The following is a 25838-nucleotide window of genomic DNA, read 5'->3' as shown; positions in this document are numbered from 1 at the left end:
TATGCAGCTTGACTGAATGTAATACCTATTTTTCGGATGATGTAGGGTGCTAGAAGGTATTTGGGCACTGTTTAACTATAACTTTCATTAATGACTTTATATGTCAGAATAGGATAGATTGTTTCCATTTATTAATGCATCCATTTAACATAATTAAGGGTTGTGACTCCTTTACATAAAATTAGTAAACACAATGCAACAGAGGTCATTAATCATTTTAGCATTGACGATGCCTATGCGGTTGTACAGAGCACGAGAGAATTAATTAATTTAACTCCGTAATAGCGCCATAATATGACTAATTAGGTACACCTAAACGCAATTATACGTGCCACTATAATGCATTTTTTACCTAACATAATAATAGTAACATTGTAATCTTTCAGTCTTTATTATTAGGCAATCAAACATTCAAGCTCATACAGAGCAATGGGTGAACCGATTACGGTCACTGCTTCTAATAGGTTTGAATGGAATCGGCATCATGCAGCAATGGCGGCCGTTTTAGTTAGTATTGGTTGCTACAAGAGGTTTGTGCACCATGACAACGTGTGACCACATTGCCATGGAGACCAAACACTACCAGAGTTTCTAAAATGGCGTAGGCTGCTGAACACTCGTGTGCAGCCGACGCGTGTGACTCCAAGCAGAAGGGTACGTTTTGCTATCCTGTCAGCATTTCTATGCAGGTTCTTTCACATTAAACAGATATGATAACAACAGCCAAGTGTAACGTTGAATCTGACATAGATGGCTATCCGCAGCACAAACAATCTTTTTTTGGTATCGAGATAATAACACGGATTACACTTATGGAGTGCATTTTACAATAATAGCAGTTTGAATGAAATAGTGTAATTTAACTCTGAATTTCAATATATGTAAAAGTATGGCGATCCGCGGTATAATTTATGATCGAGATGGTAACACTTAACAAACCTAATGAGTTTAGTTACAGCATTAATTGTGTGATTATTAGGTGTTCAAAGGATCTTTACTCCCTACACGACATTGGATGACATTTCCATTTTGGATGTTTGGCTAGTTAACAGTGCTAATTCTGTAACCAGGAAGTGGTCAACAACGTAGATATTTTACGGATTGCGATCAGCATATTAGTGATAAATCATGTGCACACACTAATATAGGCACTTGCTAAACGTTCTATTACAGATTATTGAATTTGGGGATTTGTCCCAGCTATTACTCACCTGAAAACAGTCGTATGGATTTTTCATGTTATTTGTGGGTAAACTAATTTACAGGTTCTTGCTGGATATATAATACTGTGCATAGAGTTGAGAAACAGACATATTAATAATTGAACTAATGGCTTTTTATGGGTTTTCCCCTGTTTTGTGACAATTGCTTATTATTGTAGGTTTTCTCGACCCCTTTCAATCCTTCCCTTTGCCAACCCTCATTTTTCAGTCTTCTATTTTATTGTCGCCATACCATGGGGTATGATGGTACCATGGCTCTGCAATGGATTATCACACATATTGTTTTTCTTTTCTTCTATTTGTATTATCGACTATTGTGTTTATTTATGTTATTTTATTACTTTTTGTTCATATATGTTAGCCCTGATTTGATAAAGGCTCAGACGAGCCGAAACACGTGTAATCACCATGAAGAGGGCATTTACTTAATGACGCGGAGTCCTGGAGTTATCATTCTCTACTAGTTTATTGATGACGGTTAGGGCCTTTTTACCGTCCAAATCCAGCGACCTGCGACACCTTGGAAGCCTATGGGAAAATACAATAATTTTTTGGCTAACATTTATATACTTTGTATGAGTAATCATCAGGGACTGTAAGGAGTCGCCTGGCAGAGCAACTTGAAAAAAACTTCAAACTGGGCTTTATTGCATGCGATAGGAAGAGGCCTATTGTTGGTGATGTAGCAGGTTTAAAAGCTTTATGCATTTCTGGCGCGCCAAAGCTTTATGCATTGCTGGCGCACCAAATGGGTGGTGTTCTTCAGCAGCTAGTATTTAAAGAAGTATCACATTACAGTTACAGCGACAGTAATGTTGAATATGGTAATGTGTAATATGGTGCACTTGCTGGAGTGGTTTAATACGGAGGAAATTTGGAGCCGAGTATTCTCACGTGTGTATTCTTTGTACATTAAGGTGGGGAACAAAGAATACGTGGTGCTGATGCACAAAAATGTGCACAGATGTGACGGATGGTGCATAGGCATAAGAGTGCACAAGTGTGACGATGGTTGGTGCATGTTTTGCTCCTAACGGTATGGCAATGTAATGGTTGGGCTTTGGGTATCTTGTCTAATTTCCTTGAGGATTTGTAGGTTTGGAGTGCCAAGCAACATAACACATGAACTTTTGTTTGCAGAAGATATTATTGCTACCAGCACCCAGGGGGTTGTGTGTGCATGTGTGTGACAGTACTAACCTTTTGAGGATTTGCAGCAATTTTAGGTTGCATAAAAGCAACATGGACTTCTAGGTTCTGCACTAGAGCCTCTGTCGGCTGTGGACTTTAGGAATCTTTTAATGTGTTTGAATTTTACTCTGATGTGTTCTACATCGAAACGTGTGTGTGCATTTTGTTGCTTCAATGCATAAGGGTGTATTCCGACTTTGTTATTGACATAGTGTTATGTCTGTGAGTATTATGGAGAGAGTGCAAGAAATTGGCACATGGGGAGCGCTACACAAAGTGAGTTACCCCAGGGTTGGTGTGAAGTTTGTCTGAAATTGGGTGTGAGCGAGTGTCATGCTGGAATTACGTGCCATGACGCGATGGATATTAGGAGGTAGCGCCACCAGTGTGTATGTTGAGTGAGGTAGCCCCTCTAGTGGTCGTGGTATTTATTTGGAGGTATTGTCTTAAGAGGTTGCGTGGTTTACGGGTGAGCTCTAATAGCCACAAGGTGTTTCAGGTGAGGTAGCACCTCTATTCTAGCAGTACAGGAAAGTAGCGCCTCTGCTTAGTTTAGTGATTGTTGCTCATCACAAGTGGACGGGTTGTCCTGTTTAGGAATTATTGGGTGAATGGCTGGGGATGCCTGCTATGAAGCCCTTGTGGAAGGTGTGGGATGGAGTTCCAAAGTGACAAGATTTTGAATAGTTTTGTAATATTGGGATGTTATCGAGTGTAGTTTGTGTGTCTTGGTACTGGGCAGGTAAGGTTTTAGGGTGAGAGACTAGAGTTTGTTTGTGGCACGAACAAACAGGGAGAGTTTTGCTTATTCGTTCAGGAGTATCCAGAAGTGTGTAGGTTAGATTTGTGTTGTCATGATGGTAGGGTATCTGCTAAGTAAGTGGCAGCCGGCAATGGTGTGTATGATGTGCGTGATGTGATGTGTCACGTGTAGGTGTGTGTGTATTGGTAAAGGAGGGAGCTGTGTTATGTAGTGCCTGTCTGATGTGCTGTAGCTGGTGATGTCGAGTGGAATGTTGATGTATGAGTGGTGGAATGTTTATGGTGAAGGTTCTCTGTGGTGTTAGACAAAAAAACTATTAACCGTCTTCAGGTGGTCCAAATGGAGCAGTTAGAGTGGTTTCTGGTCTTGCATACAGGGCACATGTGTCTGAGGCACTGCGAGCGCTACACTGGTTGCCGGTGGTCTCTAGAATCTCCTTTAGACTCATGGTTATCACTTTCAAATGCCTTAAGGGCATGATGCCCTACTATCTTCAAAGGTACATTGGAATAAAATCCTTGATTAAAAATCTTCGATCTAACAACCAGAACCTGCTCCACCAGCCCAGAGTTAAAAGCAAAAAAGCACAATGCGGGACCTTTGCCTTTGCGGCGCCAGCTCTTTGGAACACTCTGCCAGATCATTTGAGAAATTCAACAGCCCTAAGTATCTTTAAGAAAGGCCTTAAAACCTTCCTCTTTAAATAGTTCCCCTCTTTCTGCGGTTCCTTTCTCATAAGATTTCCCGGCCTTCTCTCTCTTTTTTGTGTTTTGTCTGCGCCCTCACACCCATGGGTCTATGGTCGAGCTATACAAATGTAATAAAGTAAAGTAAAGTGGCAGTTAGATCTTGCCTGCCTGGGTGATGGGAGCCAGTGTTGTTGTTATGTACTTACCTTCTCATGTCCTATCTTTAACTTAAGACTGGTAATAAACCTAATATAAGTAAGCTTAATGAGCCTGGAACCTGCTTCTTTACACTCACGTTATGTGAACAGAATTAGAATAGTACTTTGTGTTATAAATTGGTTTTGTCCAGTGGAAATCCTCCCCAGTCTTTATTATAAATGTGCCAACACCAAGTTCGCCTTGCGTTCTCTAATGAGCCAATCATCCAGGTAGGGGAAGACATTAATCTTCTCCTTTCTGAAATGGGCAACCAGTACTGCCAGCAGTCTGGTCAAGACCCTGGGAACAGAGGAATGACTGAATGGCAAAACTTCTGCTGATCTGTTCTCTCTTGGCACCGTGCACCTGGCTACCCTCTGTCCTTCAGGTCCAGGTACCTGCTCATCCTGCCACCCTCCCGCACTGCCTCCGGGCCACCCCTTGCACTGGGGTCTGTATCTGTACCCACACAGCCCCCCACTTTTTCTTCCTGCACTTATCAGACCTACCCTGTCTGCTTCCTTAAACCTAGCACTTGCAAATTGCTGGCTGCATTACCACTGTTTGTTGCCTTTATTATTTATTTATTGTTATTTATCGGTTTCTCCTATGCTTCGCACTTTCCACTTCTCCCCCCTTCCATGCACTTTTCCCCTCCCCCCTCTCCCTTGCACTTGCGCGTTCTCAATGTCACGGGGCCTAGTAAGATCGCTGTTTTGTTCTCCCCTGTTCCCCTGCCTTGCGTTGTCGCGCTCTGAAACACTTGTGTACGAGCGTGATAAAAATAAAATATCAATCAATATGTCCCGTCTCGTTTCCTCCCTCCTTATGGGCGTCCCCCAAGCAAGGGGGAATTGTACGGAACCGTTTGGCAGTGTAAAAAGTGAGCTTCCCCTTTAAATTTAGTATAGCGTGCAGGGGCATGGCCCCGGGAATAGGCACGCCCACTAGGACCTACCCTTCGGCGCCTCACCTCAGTCCCTTTTTCGACTCTGATGTCAACAGACCTGGCAGCTTGCGTGGGCTTCATTTTTTTTTAGCTTCGCATGCTTCACTGTGTCTTAATTTCAATGGCCATCTCCCTTCGGTGCCTTGCCTTTCCCAGCGCATGTTGGTTGCGTGCGGCTTCTCCAGGTGCGCCTCATGCGACAGCTCCTTTCTGGCATCTGACCCCCCCCCCACAAGTGGGCGGCACCCTCTGGAGGGAGATTTTCAACACTTCGCTGCCAGAACATTTAAAGGACTATCTCCAAACCATCACGGCATGACAAGGTTTGTCACCTCTTCAACAAGGCATCCCAACAGAGTGATTCTTTCCCGGGGACACTGTCTGGGAGGGGCCCTTCGGGCTCTTCTACCAAAGGTAAGCCCAAGGCCATGAAGGCTACCGGCACACGTGCCAAGGGGCTCAGGGGCCGTACCAGGTCTGCATCCAAGGGGCACACTAACTCTGACATCCCACTGGCGTGCAAGAGGCCTTCAGGCTCTGGCTCAAAGAAGAGGGCAGAGGCGTCTTCTCAGAGCTTACCGACTACCAGCGCTTGCACTGAGGGCCTACAGGATCCCTCTCTGAGGTCGAGGGTCAGCGCCAGAGGACTACTGGCCATTTGGCTGAGGGTGTCGCACCACCTGATTCTGCTCAGGAGGACAGGATCCTGTGCAGTCGCCAGCAAGATATGCCTTCCATCCCAGGACATCCACAGAGACCATGACAGAACAAGCACAGCTGGATTTGGGTGCTGTGGCACCAAGCCCGTTCCTTGCCCGCGCAAAGGCAGGCTCTGGTCAACTGGTCCCCACAGGGTTACAACTATGCTAGTCAGCCATGGGGCTACCGTTACAGGATTTCAGAGGGGCTGAGCCTTCTAGGCCATCTAGTGCCCCATCACTTTGGATGGCCGGGGTCCTCGCCCGTGCCAGTGATGTGTGAGGATCGCTTCTTTGAGCGGGTTAAAACCCTCATTAGGTCACAACAAATGGCGGATTACCTCAAGGATCTGATCCGGGAGGTGTTGCATCAGGTGTTGCCACCCAAGCTATCCCTGCTGGGACCCCCACCACAACCACACGGCGTCCGGGGCCTTTCCCAGAGGCACAGGCTTCGCTTCCTTCGCAGGTCCCCCTGCCTCCGTCACCATCACCTCCTCTTCCCCAGGCTCAATCAGTCCAGGGTGCGGGCCCTGGGAGGGGGCGGGGTGTCTTCCAAGGGGATCAGTGCAGTGCCACGTCTCCCCAGACGCAGGACGGCACTGAGGAATCCAAGACCTCTGCCTCTGTCAAAGCAATCCATGATCAACTTCAAGGGCTGGTGGAATATTTAGGGATCCCCCAACCAGGGCAGCCTCAACAGAAGCCATTGCTGTTGGCCCAACTCTTGGCTCTCAAGTCGTCCAGCATCGCTCTGCCAAAGGATGTCCTTTTGGCTGACTGAAAGGTCTGGGAGAAACCGGGGGCTAAATCCCAGCTAAATAAACGGGTTGATGGTCGTTTTCAGCAGTTGGAGAAGAATCAGGTGCGGCTCTCAGGGCACCCCAGCCCCATTAGTCATTGTGGCAGCAGCCTCCTCATACTCAAAGCCTTCGGGGTCTTCGTCTTCTGCAACCAGTTGTCTCTCCAAGGAAGACAAGTTACTCCAGTCCTTCAGCAGGAAGGAGTACCTTAATGCACACCTAGGTGTCACCTAGCTTCAGAGGGTAAACTGGCCACTTAGCCTGGGAGCTCCTCTCATGAGACTCCCTTTTTTCCAATATTCCCTTCTTCATGGCGAGTATCTAGCTGAAAATAACAGTGGGGGTCCTGGGAGACTCTGCCAGACATGAGTCCTGGTTACAAGAGCCTTACCCAGAGTCTTTAGCACACTATCTTTCACAGAGAAGAAATATCCCAAACATATCAGTCTTTGTCCTGCCCTGAGGCAGTCCAGCACCGAAATGCTAGGCAATTCTCCTCTGAACAAGAGTACCAACAGCTACCCCAGACACGTGTTTCGGGCTGGTTGAACCTCATCAGTAGGGTGTAGCTGTGCCTCTCCAAGAATAGTGAGCAAGGGGTCCACGTCTGGATTACCCTAGTAATTTAGGGTGAGACCCGAAGTTACTTGAAATATACAAATAACAGGAGGGGGTCCTGGGAGACTATGCCAGACATGAGTCCTGGTTACAAGAGCCTTACCCAGAGTCTTTAGCTCACTATCTTTCACAGAGAAGAAATATCCCATACATATCAGTCTTTGTCCTGCCCTGGGGCAGTCCAGCACTGAAATGCTAGTATCTATCTGAAAGCATGAACCACAGGAACCAGAAAATCTGGCGAGCAGCGTGATACCGCTTTCAGTGACGATGTTGGGGCTGGCACCTGTTAATTACTGAAATACTTAAAGAAGATGCTGGCGCTAGCCGCAAGATGGTGGAAGGAATCTCGAGGTGCATTCCACGGCAAAACTAAAGAGCGACAAAACCAGAAAGCAGATTAGTGAGGGAAGAGAGGACTCTCGACCAGGCTCTGCCGTCCATCGGAGAGCAGGACACCAGTGGCCTTGGCTGCGATGTGATACAGCGGCTGACACTGGGACTGCGGGAGGTGTGGTGTGGATGGCGGACACAGAGGCGCTTAACTGGGGAAAGACAGCTTTGCTCTGGGGAAAGCAGAGCTGTGAATGTGGATGCCGACAATCCCTGCGCCAAGTATCTGCTCACTGGCCCTGTGGTAGATTTCAACTTATATCTTGAAGAGCAGAGCGATTGACCTACTAATAGGCTGAGTGGTGGCCTCAAGCAGGTGAGGTCGGATGTCCCCCCCCCACCCCTCCTGGTCCTGTGCTAACCTTGGTGAGGCAGCAAGTGAGGGGGATTACGCTGCAGTGGCCTGGGGAGCAGGAACATTTCTTATCGTGGGGCCTTTCATTGTCATGCTCGGGGCTTGTGTGCCCTGGAGATCACCTGCTGTGTACACCCCTTGAGGACAACGGATTGAGATCTGAATTACGGCTCTAGGGCATAGTCTCCTGGGACAACCTGCTCCACCGGGTGGCAACATTTGTGGCTTTGGTGGGAGTCCCGAGGCCTGCTGCACTGATGTTTGCATAGGCATATCAGGGGCCAACACACCGGTGTGTTTATATGGGACGGCACGCGGTCTATAGCAGAGTGGAATGGCCCCGTGGAGGGGTCTTGGAGTACTTCCGGGACTACTGCTGGTATGCTGGATTTCAGATCCTGAGTTGACCACCCACCACCTGTGCATTATTGGTGTTCAGACATTGGCTCTGGACAGGGAGTTCAGTTGATGAGGAGGGATAACATTACTCCTGACCAGAACATGGACAGGTTTGGCTTTTGTGGATTGGACTAAGGAGTTATCCAAGGTAGCTGGCGAATGAAGTGGAACCTCATTCGGCGACGTTCTGCTGATCATCTCAGGACCGAAGCCCACATAGGCAAAACACACACAGGCCAAGGACGTGGTGTTGTGCACCATCATATGGCACCTCAAAGACTTCCCAGCCATGAACTCTGAGCTCTGCTCTGGCTCCCATCCAGGACTGCAATTTCATTCAACCCCCCTGTTTCGGCGACCTGTGCGACGTGCATCTGATAAATCTGCGCCTGCCTTGCTGCTAGGCCGCCTGGTGACTTTCTCATGCACTTTGCAGTCCCTCTGTGTTTCTCTCCCCCCTGTCCCCATGGTGCTCTCCATCTCCCGGATCTACTCTGCTACTTTTTAATCTAGCCTACCTCTCGCTCTCGAAGCCTAGAAGGAAAAAGTTTAAGAAAGCACTCCTGGTCTCCAGCCCAGGCCTGCCCCTCGCTGAGACCTATATCAATGCTTCCTCTAGGCAGACTATCACTAACATCCTCTTTGTCGCCCCCTATCTGGACCTATGGACTCCCCATATGGTCTCAATCCTCTCCCCATTGCCCGTTAATGGTGGAACCAAATGCGAAGTACTCTTGGCACACTTCCCATCCTCTAGGTGTATCATTGTCTATCAGAATGGCACTGTAATGGTCCAGGGATTTCAATCCAACCTCCTCCTTCTTCTTCTTCTTGATAGGCATCTTCCAGCTTTCATCAACTTCCTTCCATCTCCTGCCACTACCCTGGCCCCTTCGCCACCACCGATGGGTGTATCGCATCCCTGTACCCCTCTTTGGTAAACCTTCAAAGGTGACAACCAGCTTTACTTAGCTACTCTCAATGCTCGTTCTGCCATTAAACACTCTTCTGACTTCTGCCTCCTGGAAGACTTTGATGTTCTTGTCCTCACCGAGATGTGGTTCAATGCTGCTCTTGACACTCTTCTTCCTGAGGGCTAAAATATCCTCTCCAAACCCAGGCCCAACCGGTCTGGAGGTGGAGTGATCCTGATCTTCACAATGAGTCCCTGCTACTATCATACCCACACAACCCCATTCTTCCTTTCGAAGGCCTCATCTGCATTCTTGATGTCTCTCCTACCCTCTCGCTTACACTCGCCACCACCTACAGGCCCTCTGCCCCGATCTCCCTCTTCCTTTCTGAATGGGCTGACCTCACCTCTTCTCTCCTGACCTCTACCTCCAAGCTTCTCCTCCTCAGAGACTTCAACATTCATCTCGACTCTTGTGATGCAGCCTCTGTGACTCTTTCCCTCACCATTCTTCCTTCTGGTCTGACCCACTCACACAGACACACCTTGGCTGTGCTCATCTCAGCAGACATCCCTATCCCTAACTCTCTCACTACACCTCTCTCCTGGTCTGACCATGCCCTCCTCTCCTACTACCTGGAGCTCCTGGGCTCCCTGACTAAGCCTCTGCCTGCACTGCCAGCCTTCTTCTCAGTCATTCGACTGATTAACCAGGTGTCAGTCGGTGCTTTTGCCGCCACTTCCAATCCCCCCTCCCACGACACAGCCCTTGCTAACCTTCACCTCTCCATCTCCAACACCCTTGCCCCTGTCATGAGGATCTGTATGAAGCCTGCCTCCAAGCGCAAGAGCTGGTATGATTCAGACCTAGCCTGTCTGAAACGCAAGTGCAGAGTTACTGAACGGAAGTGGCAAGTTTAAAGCACATCCACAGACAAACTGGCTTTTCGCTTGCTCCAAAGGCAAAACGGCTCTCCATCTGCTCCAAGAAGAGGGCCCGTAGCCAAGCTTGCATGTCTGGGTCCACCAACATTACGGCTGAACTGTTCAAAATCTTTAAGGAACTCACCAATCCTACTGTAGTTTCCACTTCTCTTCCTTCCCAGGCCCTCTGCTCTGCACTGGACTGGACTCCTATTTCACAGCCAAAACCCAGGACATCCTGTCCTCACTCTCCTCTACCCGCCTCCGTACTACCCCACCTGCTCTCAGGCCTCCCTTCACCCCCCCTCGCTCCCTCCACCATAGTCTCCTCCTCCTCCTCGCCCACAGCACCGGGAGAGGCCTCTGAAGCTGTCCACTCTATGAAAGTCTCCTCCATACAGGTGCTCCCCTGCTCCTCCGGAACTATCGAGGACAACATTTCCTCTCTCGCGCCTGCCTTGGGTTATTTCTGCAACCACTCCTTTGCCACTGGCTCTTTCCCACTATCCCTCAAGCATTCGCTTGTGCACTCACTCTCTCCTAAAAAAAAAAGCCATCTGCTGACCGGCTAACAACAATCCCATCTCCACTACCCCCTTCCTGGGCAAACTCTTGGAGAAGTTGGTCATCTCCCAAATAACCCACCACACGGAATCTGTTGGCTGTCTCCATGACCACCAGTCTGGCTTCAGAGCATCCAGAGGCATGGAAACTGCTCTCCTGAACACCCGTGAAAACCTGCTCTCCTGTTGTCATCTTCCTTTGTTTGCCCTCTGCCTTTGACACAGTCAATCATGCCACCCTCAAAAAGAGGCTCCATGATTCCCTTGTTATCACAGACCTGGCATTGGATTGGCTAACCTCCTTCCTATCTAATCGACCTTCCCAGGTGCAACTGGGCCCTTTCCTCTCCTCTACCTCACTCTACCTGCAACGTCCCTTAGGACTCTATCCGATCGCTGTGGCTCTTCAACATCTACCTTGCCCCTCTGGCCCACTTGATCTCCTCCCCGCCAATGTTATGCTTCCAGCTTCCCTCCTCTCTCATTCCTGACTTGTCATCAGGCATGGTGCACGGCTAATGATCTCTGTCTTAATGGCAGTAGGACTGAGATCCTTCTCATTGGGACCCCTACTCCCCGCTTCCCTCCCACTCTCTAGCCGCCCACCTTGGGTCCTCTCCCCTCACCATCTTGTGAGGCTAAAATTCTTGGTGTCATCTTTGACTCGTCTCTCTCCTTCTGCCCTCACAACATGTACCTTGCCAAGAAGGTGCACTTTCAGCTTCACCTCCTCAGAGGCATTTTCCCCTTCCTTACCGTCCCCCAGAATCGTAATGTTTCCAGAGCTCTGGTTCTCTCTAAGCTGGACTACTGCAATAGCCTCTTCCTCAATCTGCCTATTTTCTCCCTTCGACTAATCCAGAATAGGATTGCAGCCCGTATCCTTGGCCTCAAGCCCAGGGGCTGCATCTCTCCAACCCTAAAATCTCTCCAATGGCTCCCGGTGGCTGCAAGCATCAAATTCAAGATCCTATGCATCATCCACAAGGCTTTCTGGGGCCTCAGACATCCAACTCGCTCTCTCTAAATACCTCTCTGCTAGAGCCCTTCGGTCCAAATCTCTGCAGATCAGACGTTTTTCCAAGCAGAGAATGGGGGTAGATCTCTCTGTTCGGCAGGTGCCTTCCTCTGGAATGGCCTCCCTGCCACTCTCCTTAAGTTCTGATGCTTCTCAAGACCCTCCCAAGTCTGGCCCACCCCTCTCCTCACACTTAGACGGTGGTCCGCCCCTGGCACTTGCCTCCCTGGGTTCTGCCACCACTTGCCTAGCCCCTGGGCCCTTTCTTCCCCTCCCCCAGCATTTGTATGCCCCTCCCCTGACAGATAAACTTAACACCCCCCCCTGCACTTATTGTTACTGCACTTGCACGATCCGAATGTCACAAGGCTTAGTAGGACCGTTATTGATGTTTATCTCCATGTCCCCCACCACCCTTTTGTCTTGTGGCACCTGGAAACACCATTTTGCTGTATAGTGCGCCTTATAAATATTCAATGAATAAAAATAAAAATGCTGGTCACCTTTCACAAGCGAAAGTGGACACGCTCCAGTCGACAACTAACCAGCAGCTGTGGAGAGAGATTATTGACTTTCTTCCAGCCTTGGTACTGCAAAGACAGGCCTCATTCAAGGCGGGCCTTGCGGAGGTGAGGACGGTTGTGCAAGACCTTATGGAGTCTGCTGTCTCCCATATAGACACGGCCAGCAGTGGTATGTGTGTGGGGGGGTTCAAATGCGAAGGATTGCGTGGATGCAGGCCACCAGGTTCTCCACCGACATCCAGAAGCTGATCCTTGACCTGCCCTTAGAGAGTTTGGATCTGTTCCACTCATCCACAGATGATGAACTGACAAATGAAGAAGACCTCTACTGAAACTGCCAAGTCCTTTGCTGTCTTGACCAAGCCCGGTCCGAAATCCTTCCCCCAGAACCAAGGTAGACTCGACCATACCCTTCAGTCATTTGGTGGGTTTTGGGGTTTCCAAGATAAGAAGACCAGGCAGCCAGACAGGTCACCCAGTACAGACAGGCGAAAGTAGCAATGCATCACAAGGGGCTTTTTTTTAGTTCCCCCTCCTATGCCCTGGCCTCTGATGGGGGAAAAAAAAAATGAGGTTTCGGTCGGGGACCACGGCTCCCATGCTGAGGGTCGTTTGACTCTGCACATCGAGGCTTGGAAGCGTCTGTACACAAACCTGTGGATCCTCTTGATTGTCTCATCGGGGTTCAGTCTCCCTCTTCGTTCACCTCCTCCCTAAATGCCGCCGCTGCTGTTGCAACTGCTGCAGATATAGTCCCCTGCTCTACTGAGGGAAATCCTGAAGTTATTGGACATGCAAGCGAGCAGTGGAGCCAGTGCCCCCTTAGGAGAAGGGCTCTGGTTTCTAGTCCAGGATTTTTGCGGTACCCAAAAACAACTAGGCGGGCCTGACGGTAGTCCTGGATCTCTCTTTCCTCAACCTTTCCCTACCCTTAAACACTTCAAGATGATCCCGCCCAGATTGCAGAGTCACTATGCACAGGGGACTGGGTGTGCTCCCTAGACGTAAAAGATGCGTATCTACACGTCCCCATCTTTCAGCTGCACAGACAGTTTCTGCGGTTCACGATTATGTCACACCACTTTCAATACAAGCTGCCGCCGTTTGGCCACAATTCAGCCCCCTGCGTGTTCACGAAATTCATGAATGCGGTGGCGAGTCTCCTCAAGTTAGAGGGCCATCATCTGTATCCATATGTGGACGATTGGTTGGTGGGATCCAGTTCCCCAGAGAAGGCCCTCCACTCATGCCAGAGCCAAATGTGCTCTTCCAGTTAGGGTTTTCACTCAACATAAAGAAGTTCCAACTGGTTCCCTCCCAGTCACTTCAGTTCCTGGGGGTCAGGTGGGATTCCATTGCACAGTCTCTTCCATACGCCCGACTGGCTGGTGTTGATCTGCAGGGTGGTTCTACATTTTCTCTGCAATTCCTCAACATCAGCATGGTGGTTTCAGCACTTCCTGGGCTTACTGGCAATGCCACACACCAGGCTCAAGATGAGGCATATTCAGATGCACTTGGCAACATCATGGGACCAGGAAAAAGGGTCACAGTCAGGCAGACTTTCCAGTCCATCCATGCTTCACCCAGACTTACGTTGGCGGCTTCTCAACAGCAACATATCAGGGAGTGCCCCAGCGGCTCCTGCAGTGCCCTCTCTGATGGTGAGCACAGACTCATCCATCCAGGGCTGGGGTGCGACCTTAGAGGCGTATTGCATTCACGGCTCATGGTCCAGGCCAGCTCTCACATCAACATATTGGAGCTCAAGGCAGTGGGCTTAACGCTCCAGGCTTTTCTTACCCCGATTGGCAGCAGAACGGTGCTAGTCAGAACCAACAAATGAAAAATAATGTTTTATCTGAACAAGCAGGGGGGAAACAGGTCAAGAGCACTCTGCATGGAGGCAGTCATGATACAGGAATGGGCTCTGTTTTAGGGCACGTGGATCAGAGCAGCTCATCTTCCGGAGTACAGCAAATCAGAAGCAGACAGGTTAAGCAGATTGAGCTACAACACTTCCGAATGGGAATTGGACAGCAGTGTCCTGGATTCTCTTTTTCTCTGGTGGGGCAGGCCTGATGTCGACCTCTTGGCGTTGCTGGACAATCACAAATGCCCTCTGTGCGCATCATGGGCAGGACAGGGCCTGGTGTTTCTGGGGGGTGTGTTCCAGTTGCCCTTGGAGAACATCAACTGTTATGCATTTCCTCCTCCTCCCTTGCTCTAGAGGCTTCTCCACAAGTTCAGGGCGGCCGTGGGTTGCAGACTTCTCATAGCCCTGCAGTGGCCATCGAGACCCTTGTTTTTCTGACCTTCTACAGCTCAGGGCGCAGGGGCCACTTCCACTGCCGATCCGCAACGGGAGATTCCTCACGCAGCAGGGGGGAGGGGGAGATACAGTACCGCACCTATACCTGGGCCAACTAGCGTAGCAGCCTGACTCTTGATCAGCTAAAGATTACGCCAGTGCACTTGTCAGCTGACAACCAGGACATAATACAGGAGGCTAGGAAGCCATCTACCCGTGCCTAATATAAGGGCAAGTGGTCACAGCTCTGTCATTGGGTGCAGGATCAAGGGATAGACCCCCCTCCTCTGGTCTGTGGACCATATCCTCTCTTTCCCAGCCCACTTGGCCCGTTCCGGGATTCAGGTTGACACCTGCCACACTAATTTGGCAGCAATAGGGGCCTACAAAAACTCAGATGCGCAAATGTTTTCATCTGCAAAACCCAGTGGTCAATGCTCACCTCAAGGGCTTGTCGTGGCTGTTTCCACCCGTACATAGGCTCCAACCCGTCTGGAACTTTAGTGTGGTGCTGTCTGCGTTTCAGCGCAATGGCCTCTCTGGATCTCAAGTGGGTAACGCTGAAGACGTTCTGCTGGTTGCGCTCACGTCAGCGTGGAGGATTATCCAGCTACAGGCCCTGTTGGCTTGTAAGCCGTTCACTGTCTTTCACAATGATAAGGTGGTCCTTTGCTTCTTGCCGGAGGTGGTTTCTTCCTTACATTTGACCCAGATTTGCCTAATTGTCTTCTTTCCTAATCCTCATTCAGATGCGGAATGGTCACTGCACTCTCTCTCCCAGACATAATTGCTCAAGAAGAAAGAGGCTTTGTCACGTATGGGGGTACAGTCCTTGGGACACTGGCCTCTAATGCGTCCATTGTACGCTGGATGGTTCTGGCCATTTCTGAAGTTTACATGGCCCTAGGCAAAAAGGTGCCTCCAGGAATCCACGCACATGGAGTGAGGGCCAAGGCCACAGCAGTGGCTTTGCAAAAGCATGCCTCATGGGAGACCATTAGCAAAGCAGCTTCTTGGGCCTCGCCCTCAGCTTTTTGCAGGCATTACTCTTGCACGGTTTCCAAGATATTTGCACCGCAACAAACTGCACCACGCCAGGGTGAGGCGACAGGTGGGGTAGAGCACAGAAGGTCCCAGTATGCAGCTGCACACCAACTCTCACCTTCCCCCCAACGTCTGCTCCAGGGTATGTCAGACAGTCCCACATGCCCATTCTCAGTGCAATTTACTTCACAGTGCAAAGCACATCAAGCGATAAGCGAATTGCAACAGCGACCTACAGGATCAGTGTTATGTCTGTCGACAGAACCTGTTCGCAGAACAGGTACTTCTGCTAGTCTGATATAAACCTATGTCTAACACAATGACAGCAGGGCTTAAAGTCAGACTTAGATGATGACACAAAAATATTTCTACCCAAAAATAAATGATTGTTTCTAAAACCTCTCAGTGTTTTCCTGCTGCAAAAAGGAACACAGGGAAAAAAGTGTCAGGATATGTACACACAGAAATCATCACTTCATGCGCAAAGGGGGCCAAGGACCTGTGATGGAGTCTGCAGTTAAGCTACACAGCGCCATCTAGTGGCTATTCAACCTTTCCAGACCAGACTGGATGGTTCTGGCCGTGCATTTCATGGATGAGGAAGTCTGTGGGAGGAATTAATCCATTAAAATCTCATGTACAAATTTACAAAATGTTCATCTTCATAACAGACTGGATGCACCACCTGCAATTAAGAGTAGTGGGCTTGCTGGGACCAGGAAAATGGGATTTGGTGACCCATGAATTGGAAGAATCCAATTGTTCATATCGGAGAGTGAATTTATTTTTCTTACTTGTAACCATGTCAAAGTTGCAGGCTTTTATGCTTATTGAACTATATACTGGCAAGGGCAGGGGGTTTGGAATGGGATTGGTGAACTGCCTCATGATTTATAGGGACAGGCTTTTACCAATCCCAAACATCATTACGAACAGATATCTAGTTTCAGGCAATTTCAAGACACCAGCAGGGCTTACCTGTGATATTTATAGGTGACATGAAAAAGGTACATAAAAAAGTAGCCCATTGCATACTCTTTAAATATAATTCAGGGAAGGAAAACGTTACTAACCTGTAACTGTTGTTCTCCAGCATGGGTCTGGCATGGATTCACATGCTCATGAATATTCCCCGTCAGGCTCGGAATCCTTGGTAAAGAAAAAAATCAGTTTCAGTTTCGTTTCTGAACTGTCTTTCTCCTAACAACCAATCACTGGTCTTTGGGTCATACTGCCCACAGCCAATGACTGCCCTCTACCTAAGCCACTTCTCTGGCAGCCACCTTCAGATTGGGTAGCACGTAAAGTGGCAGTAGGACCAAGAGAAGAGCCGCAGAACGGAAGGCGTGAGGCTTCGCATGTGAATCCATGCCAGACCCATGCTGGAGAACAACAGTTACAGTAAGTAACTTGTTCCTTCTCCAGCATGGGGTTTGGCATGGATTCACATGCTCATGAATCAACAATACATAGCAGTACACACATGCACAACCACGGGAGGTGGCAAGGCTCAACATTAAGCATCTCTTACCTTCTCACCAGGCTCACCTTAAAGCAAACAGGTTGCGCAGCAATGCTTCGCCGACTCTGGACTCCTCCCTGGAATCCCGGTCGACGCAGTAGAATCTCGTGAAGGTGTGTGTCGACCTCCACGTAGCAGCCCTGCAGATGTCTAGCAGGGGCACACCAGACAGGAACGCCGTAGTTGCAGCGATCGGTCTGGTCGAATGGGCTCTCGGACGGCCAGGCAACGGTCGGTTTGCCAACCAGTGACAACGGGTGATGCAGCCGGAGAGCCACCTGGAAATGGAAGCCTTAGAGATGGCCATCCCTTTGTTCACAGGACCAAAATTCACGAACAACAACTGTGATGTCTTCAGAAAACTCTTTGTGCGGTCCACGTAGAACTTCAGCTTTCTAGCCACATCAAGCAAGTGCAGAGTCCTCTCAGGCGGCAACGAAGTCATCAGGAAGAAAACAGGTAACACCAAGGGCTTGTTTAGATGAAAGTCTGACGGCACCTTGGGGATGAAGGAGGGGTGTGTTCGCAGCACCACCCTCTTTTCGTGAAATGTCAAGTACAGAGGTTTACAGGAGAGGGCCTGGATCTCTCCCACTCGTCGTGTGGAGGTGATTGCCACAAGAAACGCTGTCTTCTACTATAAGAACTTCAGTGGCACTGAATACATAGGCTGAAACAGAGGACCCATGAGCTTAGTCAGCACCACGTTGAGCTCCCACGCCAGGCTGGAGCCTTCACCGGCAGGAACGAGCGGAAAAGTCCTTTCATGAACTCCTTGACCAGGTGGTGCGACCACAGCGACAACCGCCCCAGAGTTCTGGTGTAGCGGGAGACAGCCACTAGATGAATCTTGATGGACGCCTGTGCTAGTCCTTCTTTGGCCAACAACAGCAAGTACGGCAGTACCTGAGGGGCCATAACTCGTAGAGGGTTTATCTTCTGTGCACGGCACCAGACGGTGAACCTCTTCCACTTATGTCCATAGCATTTCAGTGTAGACGAATCCCTGGCCTTGGCAAGTATCTCCTTGCAGTCCGTCGGGATCTCATATCCTCCGAACTCTAGTGCTGAAGGAGCCAAGCCTGCAAGTTCAGCGACCCTGGGTCGTGATGCAGAATTGCGCCTCCTTCTCTGGCGAGAAGATCTGCGTCCGCCGGAAGCTTGACTGGAGGGGACGCTGACTTGTCCAGAAGGTCCGAGTACCATATCTGTCTCGGCCACGCCGGTGCGACGAGGATCATCCTGCACCAGGTCCGTCTGAGTTGATTGATGAGTCACAGAAGCAACGGCAACAGTGGGAATGCATATAGAAACAAGCCGTCCCAGGGGAATGAGAACGCATCCCCCATGCTACCCGGCTGCGGAAACCTGCTGGCAAACCTCCGGCTCTTGGTGTTCATCGCCGTCGCAAATAGATCGATGCAGGGCTTGCCCCATTGCCGGAACAGAAGATCCACTGGATCCTGCCGAAGCTCCCACTTGTGGCACGAGCGCAGCTCCCTGCTGAGGGAGTGGGCGATGATATTCTTCACTCCCGCCAGATGAAACGGGACGAGGAAAATCCCCTGGGCCACGGCCCAGTGCCATAGGTCCTGTGCCTCTCTGAAGAGTGCTGGGGATCTGGTGCCCCCCAGCTTCCAGATGTAGAACATCGTGGTGGTGTTGTCCGTGAAGACCCGTACCATCTTGCCCTTGAGGGACGGAAGGAAAAACTTGAGGGCCCAAAACACTTCCCGAAGCTCCAGAATGTTGATATGCAACGACCTCTCCTCTGGTAGCCACAGGCCTCTTGCATGGAGATATCTGATGTGAGCGCCCCATCCTTCCAGGGAGGCTTCCGTCAGGACCGTCTCCTGATGGCGAGGGGTCTGGAAGTCTGTGCCCGCCGCCAGATATGCGGACACCCCACCACCGTATCGCTCGACGGAACGTCTCGTCGAGAGAGATCTTGTCCTCGAAGCTTCCCGATACCTGGATCCACCGGGCGTTGAGGTACTCTTGCAGTGGCCGCATCCGCAGCCTGCACAGTCGAACGAGGTATATGCATGACGACATCATGCCGAGAAGGGATTTGATGGACCTCATCTTTGCGATCTTCAGGGTCAACTGCCGTTGCACCTTGCCCATGATGGCTGCTATCCTCTCCTCCGATGGAGACGCCAGGCACGACACCATGTTGAGCCGGGACCCCAGGAACAGCGTGTCTTGCAATGGCACCAAGCAAGTAGTTGCATAATTCATCGAGAACCCCAGTTCTGTCAGCAGCCGGATGGTTTGACGTGTGAGCGACAGCGATCTCCCTCGATTTCGCTCGGATGAGCCAGTCGTCCAGGTAGGGGTAAATGTGGATCCCTTGGAGATGCAGCCGTGCCGCCACTGGCACCAGGCACTTGGTGAAAACCCTTGGTGCCGACTTCAAACCAAAGAGAAGGGCCTTGAACTGATGGTGCTGCCCTTGGACCACGAAGCGCAGGAACTTGCAGTGCCCCTTGTGGATGGGGATGTGAAAGTAAGCGTCCTCCAAGTCCAGCATCAACAGGAAGTCCCCTTCTTCCAGCTGTCCAAGCACGTGCTGAAGAGTGACCATCCGAAACCTCTGGGACCTGATGTACTTGTTCAAGTTGCGAAGGTCCAAGATGGGCTGCCAACTGCCAGTCTTGTCCTTGACGAGTAAGTACTGAGAGTACACACCGGAGCCTCTTTGGAACGAGTTCTATCCTTTTTCAGCATGGCCCGCACCTCCAGCAGAAGCTGGGGGATGTGGTTTTCCTGCCTGGCCACGGGTGGTATACGCAGACACTTCCGTAGGAATTCCAGAGTGTGTCCGTGGGCCAGCACATCCAGCACACAACGGTCGGTGGAGATGGTCTTCCACATGCCGAAGTTCGCCAGCCAGCCTCCCACCAGGCTGCGTGGGTGTGGGCCCTTCGTCCCGGCCGATTCAGTCCTGCTTCGCCGCGGAGGAACCGCCTTGGGAACCTTGGCGACGGCAGCAAACTCCTTCTGCCTTGCTACAGCCCCTGTAGGCCTCCTGGGTCGAAGAGCGGGACGGTTGACGGTAGGATGACGCAAAGCCACCGAAGCCTTTGGAGGAGCCCTGGGGCTTTCCTCCAGAGGTCCGAAAGGATGGCCGTCGCTGCTGAAGCGTGCCCAAAGCATGCACCATCTCTGTATCTGCCTTGATGGCCTGGAGAGACTCATCCACAGTCTTGCCAAACAAGTTATCCCCGTCAAAGGGCATGTCCACACCTTGGACTGCACATCCTGGCGGAAGTTAGTGGCCTTCAACCAGCCCCGTCGACGAAGGCAAACTCTGTTGCCTATCTGGCGGAACCCTGAGTCAGCGATGTCAGTGGCCACCGTGATGGCATGGTCCGACTCCACCTCGCCTTCCTGCAGAATCTCCAGCGCTTCCGCTCTCTTGTCGTCGGGCAGAAAGTCCAGGAGGGGAGCAATCTTGAACCAGAGCTCCCTGTCGTAACGACCCACAATGGCGAGGGCGTTGGCAGCCTTGATAGTCGTCGCTGCCGACGAGATGACTCGTCCATGGTGTCTAGCTTCTTTCCATCGCTTTCCATCGCTGTCCGGGTGGAGGAGGATGTCGAAGCAGCCGACCCGGCAGACTTCTTCCTAGCCACCGCCGAGACCACCGAATCCGGGGAAGGCTGTGACCTCAAGCACTTGGGTGCAGAATCCCGCACCCTATACTACCTTTCATACCAGTCCCTCCCTGCCAGGGCAGAGGACGGGTTCTTCATGAGGAACAGTCCCTCGTCACAAATGTCATCCAACAGCGGGTTAGACAGCACAGTTTTCCTCTTAGCCTCCCGGTACTGGTACAGGAAGCCCTCCTTCGTTTCCTCTGGAGTCAGTTGGAACAACTCTGAGGCCTGCGATATCATGGCGTGAAACAAGCTAATCTCGTCGGGCGGCAAGGCTCTGGGTGGCAGGGACGGGCGATCCACTCCGCTGTCGTTGTCCGTGCCAGTCGTCGCTGTATCCGGTTCCGTCTCATCCTTGGTGGAGGGAGAGAGGCGATGGATGGTAAGGAGGTGGAGAGTGAACTCTCCTCCTCTTGTGCTGGAGGCAGCGGTGGCTGCAGTGGAAGGGACAGAGGCAGAGGCACAGTGTCCTCCAGCTCTTGAATGCCCTGCTCCTCTTTGTCGGTGCTTCCGTCACTCTCCACATCTGCCTTGTTGGGGTCCCTCCCGTAGGACCTGACCTCGACAAATATTTGGTCCAAGACGGTTTTGAGAACAGCAAGCTCCTCCTCGTCGGAGATGTCTGTGCCCTGAAGGACTACCGTGCCCCCCCGTCGTCTCTTCTCGATCAGTGGATAAGGTTTCGGGGAGATGATCGGCATCATCTTCACCAGCGTCTTCTCTACAGGCTGAAAAGATGATTCCCTCCTGGCCGGCAGGGAAACTCTCACTTTGGGGCCCGTATCCTGTGAACCCGTATCAACAGCCTTCGCCAGGGATACCACCACTCCTTCAATGGAGGTTTTCGCCGGGTGAATCTGGGCCTTAACGATCTTGGTCGTGCTTGGGGCCTTCACCGTGGGGGGAGGGTCAGCGCCACGCTCCCCTTTGGCCTTCTCCATCGGTGCCGACTGGGACTTCTCCAGAAGTTTACCCTGGTGCTCGGACTTCCTTTTCTTCGCCGAGCCGGACCGTTGGCTCGTGGTGGAAGGTGGCGGAGATGCTGCACCCGTCCTGGCCGCCGAGGAGCCTGTACCAACGGCGCTCCCGGTGCCAGCGGACTCGCAGTGCTTTGCCTTTTGTTGGGCCCCCGTCGCCGGGGCGCCCTCAAAGGTCTTAGAAGACCGCTCGGATTTCTTCTTGCGGCTGGGTGACAGGGACTCACCCGACTGGAGCTACTTGGTAAGCCGTTCGCAACGGTCCTTCATGGTGTGGGGAACAATGTCTTTGCAGAACGCACAGGCCTTCTCCACGTGCGTCTGGTCGTGTACAGGCAGTAGAGGCACAGCGAGTTTCCACCGTCCAGGAAAATATTCCGTAGGCTGCATTCTGGGCAAATCCTGAACAGAGGCATTGAGTGTCCTCTATCTTCAGCCATGTGCTAGGCCTCCAAGAATCTTCAGGAATCCTCCAAGAAGGTAACTCTATGAAACATCGCCCTTGAGGGGTGTAAAAAGTTGTTAAAAACAGGTCCCCGTTAGTCGGATGATGGAGCTTGAGGCTCCACTGACTGAAAAAATAAGAGCAAACTCTTAGAAAAATTGCAAACATAGTAAAAGCTTGAGAGCTATAGCACGAGGACTCCCAACACTTGAACGTGCGGTAAAAATCTGAAGATGGCTGCCAGAGGAGGGGCTTAGGTAGAGGGCAGTCATTGGCTGCAGGCAGTATGACCCAGAGACCAGTGATTTGTTGTTAGGAGAAAGACAGTTCAGAAACTAAACTGAAACAGATTTTTTTCTTTACCGAGGATTCCCAGCCTGATGACAGGGAATATTCATGAGCATGTGAATCCATGCCAGACCCCATGCTGAAGAAAATTCTTCCCACTTCATTGCACAGTGAACAGTGAACTTCTCATTCTCCACTACTTTGGCCCAGCTTAGTGAACTCCTCTCAACTCCTACATCTATGAGCATACCTTTGAAGCTTTAAGGAACTCTGCTTACCTGTCCCGGTTCTTTGTTAACAGATTTCTTTCAATCCCTTCCATGAGGTTCTCAAAGCACAGGTGCATGGCCTGCTGCTTCTCTGGTGGTTGGCTGTTCACAATACTGTTTCTTAAATCTGAGAAATACTGAGAGACACAAAAGGTGGTCAGATTAAATATACTCTGTGGATCCCACTGGGTGGGGACGGGAGATCTTTCACCCAATTATATCATACCTTGCAAAACATGGGTGAGGGGAGACATTTTTAATTAATTACATTTAATTGAGTATGAATCTATGCAGAAAGGAATGGGCGCTTAACCATAAATCAGGGTTCACACAACAAAGCTTGCCAATTGAATGTACAATATATGAATGAACAATGAACATCTTCCTTCTCCCCAATAACATGACATCAAATAGACCCTAGTTAAAGAAAGAGATATTTCCATATAATAATACAGCATGTACACCCAGGTTAGGGAAAACCTCAACTCGCCTTATATTTTAACCCTGTAAAGCTCCACCCCACCCCCTTTCTTTGGGCATTTTGGTTGCAATTGCAGCTTTACTATTGGAATTGGAGCTGGCAATCTGAGTGGAACAAGAGAACTTATTACATCAATTGAGGGTCGGTGGAGAGGTAGGGATAGAGAGTCATACTGACATAATTTAGAGATTGACAAAAGATAAGGGACAGCGAGATACATTATTACCTGGAGGAGTGAAAAGGAAAGGCAGTTTATATGAACAGGGACTGTATAACTCAGAAGTTATTGCACCGTGCCTACCTTTTCATTCAGCAAGATCAGGCCAAGAAGAGGCCGTGACATGGACCACTGGTTCCTACAATCCTCAAAGATGATAATATTCAGGACTGTGGACAGCATCTGTAAATGCACACATCGGGAAGTATCATGAACATAAAAGAATCAACCATTTTGGAGGACAAAATTCACAGAATGGCATAGAAAAAGCACTGCAATTCTTGTAACAAATTTGCTGGATTCACAAACACATTGTTCTTTCTGCCAGGCTACTACTCAGATGCTAGTTTAAAGTATAAGGTGATACAAGTAACACCAATATGGTCAGGTAAATGTGGTAGAACCAGCCTTTGTGGGTACTCGTGGTATTAGGTTTGTGATGCCCCCCACCCCCATGTCCTCCACACACACGCATGCTTTTAATACTCGAGAATAGTTTCAAGTGTTTTAATCAGAGCATCTTTAGTTTCTTGGAAGATTGAGGAGCTTCAGTGGTTTATAGGGGTATACACTGAACCTCTATCAAGCAATGTACAAAATTCAGAATTGCTAAATTGTTGGATGCACTGTGACAGGGTCAGAAACCTGACCCTGTCAAGAGGTGATGGGACCCCTTTCAACCTGGCAGGAAGCCTACTAGGGTGTTAGACAGAGCCATTCCTGCCCCAGAGGCAAGGAGTGGGAGTTGGGAGGGCCCCAGTATCTGCCCTTCTCCTTATGGATGGCTACAAATATCAACTAGTTATCTCCCTATCCCAGGTGTATGAAATGTTTGCAAGTGTCTTCTCTTCTAGGGCAGCAAAATCTGAACGTTCTTGCGGCAGAGATTGGACACAAAGCCAACTAGTGAGAGTCAACAGAGTGCAAGGCAGTAGAGTGGAGGCTCCAACCAACGCACCTACGAACTTGCAGAGGGACAGTTTATCACGGGCCGCCATTGCAGAACTCTGGTGTGCCCACGTTCAAAGACCACGCACATAGGTTGATTATGTGTTTCACGGGCCGTCATTGCAGGTGGGGGTGGGGCTTGAGAGGCATTTTAAAGCTTTGCACCTGTATCCCACAAACCAGTGGGAAAATGGAACAGCGTTTGGCCCAGGGACCCAGTTGGGCTCCAGGACCAATGAGAGGGGAGGAATAATAATGAGGGACACAGGAAACCAGGAAGTGTGGGTTGTTCGGGCTAGGTCAAAGGAGGAAGGGGGGTCCAAGCGGAGGAAGGACAGTGCAGCAGAGCAGGGAGAGGACTGTAAAGAGCATGTGCTAGGTGAGGTATTGGTTGGTAAAAGAATACATTTCTTACCTCTGGTAATGTTATTTCTGATGGATGTTCCTTCCATGCATTCCTCATCTTAGCTATGTTTGTATCCTGCTTAGCAGTCTGGTAAAAAAAAAAAATCGACAGCAGGGGTGCTGTGCCTCGTCGATGTCCCTCGACGGTGACCATTCCTGCTTCCAGACAGGACGTTGATGATAGTACAAATAGCACACACTGCGCCTGTTGCCTCAGTTCCATTTTTACACTACAGCACGCTCTCTGAACGGTTTGGCTCCCCTAAGTGAATTTCTTTGATGAAAGTCACAATATTTTTGAATCTTTTAGTGAATTTTATCACAATGTATATGCCGAAAACGGGCACCAAGAGATCTGCGGACTGTGACTCGAAGATGATCTTTGTTTTTTCCTCTTTTGCTCAGTTGCCTTTAGGAATACAACCTGCATGGCCTTTGAAAGAGAGGTGAACAAAAATGTGCCCACAATCAGACAGGTATGTTGGGAGGGCAATGAAGAATCCGTGGGAGGAACACCCATCAGAAAGAACATTATCAGGGGTAAGTAATTTGTTCTCTTAATGCACTGTGTCCTCCCACGGATTCCTCATCTTAGATAGACTCCCATAGCAGTTTTGGAGATGGAAGGAGTGGATTTTTGTGAAATGTCTTATTTAACACATAATTAACGGCCAAAAGAGAGCTTTTGATTTTTGGCTCTGACAAAGCCAGAGACAAACTAGGAGTAGCCTAGGAAAAACTGTATATCGATCAACATGTAATCTATACAGTTAAAGTAAAAACACTGGGGGCCACCATTGAGGCATCACTCAAAGCAGATGCGCAAGTCGTAAATGTGACAAAGAATATACACTACTACCTTAGGCTAATACGCCAGATAAAACCTTTTGTCTCAACAGCTAACTGCACCACATTAGTAAGAGCTCTAGTCTTATCAAGATTAGATTATTGCAATGCGTTATTAGGCAGAGCAAGCCAACACTGTATTAAGAGAGTACAGATCCTCCAAAATGATGCTGTGCGAACAATAAAAAGTATGGTTAAGCAT

The 25838-nt window shown here is 49.9% G+C and overlaps 1 protein-coding gene across 4 annotated transcripts in view; it reads right to left on the bottom strand.

Moving 5' to 3' along the window:
- The window catches only part of XPO7 (exportin 7), a 1985528-nt gene that overhangs the window by 16292 nt on the left and 1943398 nt on the right, over positions 1–25838 (bottom strand). For all 4 annotated transcript variants that reach the window (XM_069617724.1, XM_069617725.1, XM_069617726.1 and 1 more), the window contains 2 exons: positions 23522–23620; positions 22749–22876 (listed from right to left, as the gene is read on the bottom strand). In XM_069617724.1, the coding sequence (XP_069473825.1) occupies positions 22749–22876; positions 23522–23620 (227 nt within the window). The remainder of the gene's footprint in view (positions 1–22748; positions 22877–23521; positions 23621–25838) is intronic.

The sequence above is a fragment of the Ambystoma mexicanum genome, chromosome 10, assembly GCF_040938575.1.
Source record: "Ambystoma mexicanum isolate Mex_15411 chromosome 10, UKY_AmexF1_1, whole genome shotgun sequence".
Taxonomy (NCBI): Eukaryota; Metazoa; Chordata; class Amphibia; order Caudata; family Ambystomatidae; genus Ambystoma; species Ambystoma mexicanum.
Note: the sequence above shows the minus strand (reverse complement) of the source record. Positions and strands in the feature narration are given on the sequence as shown.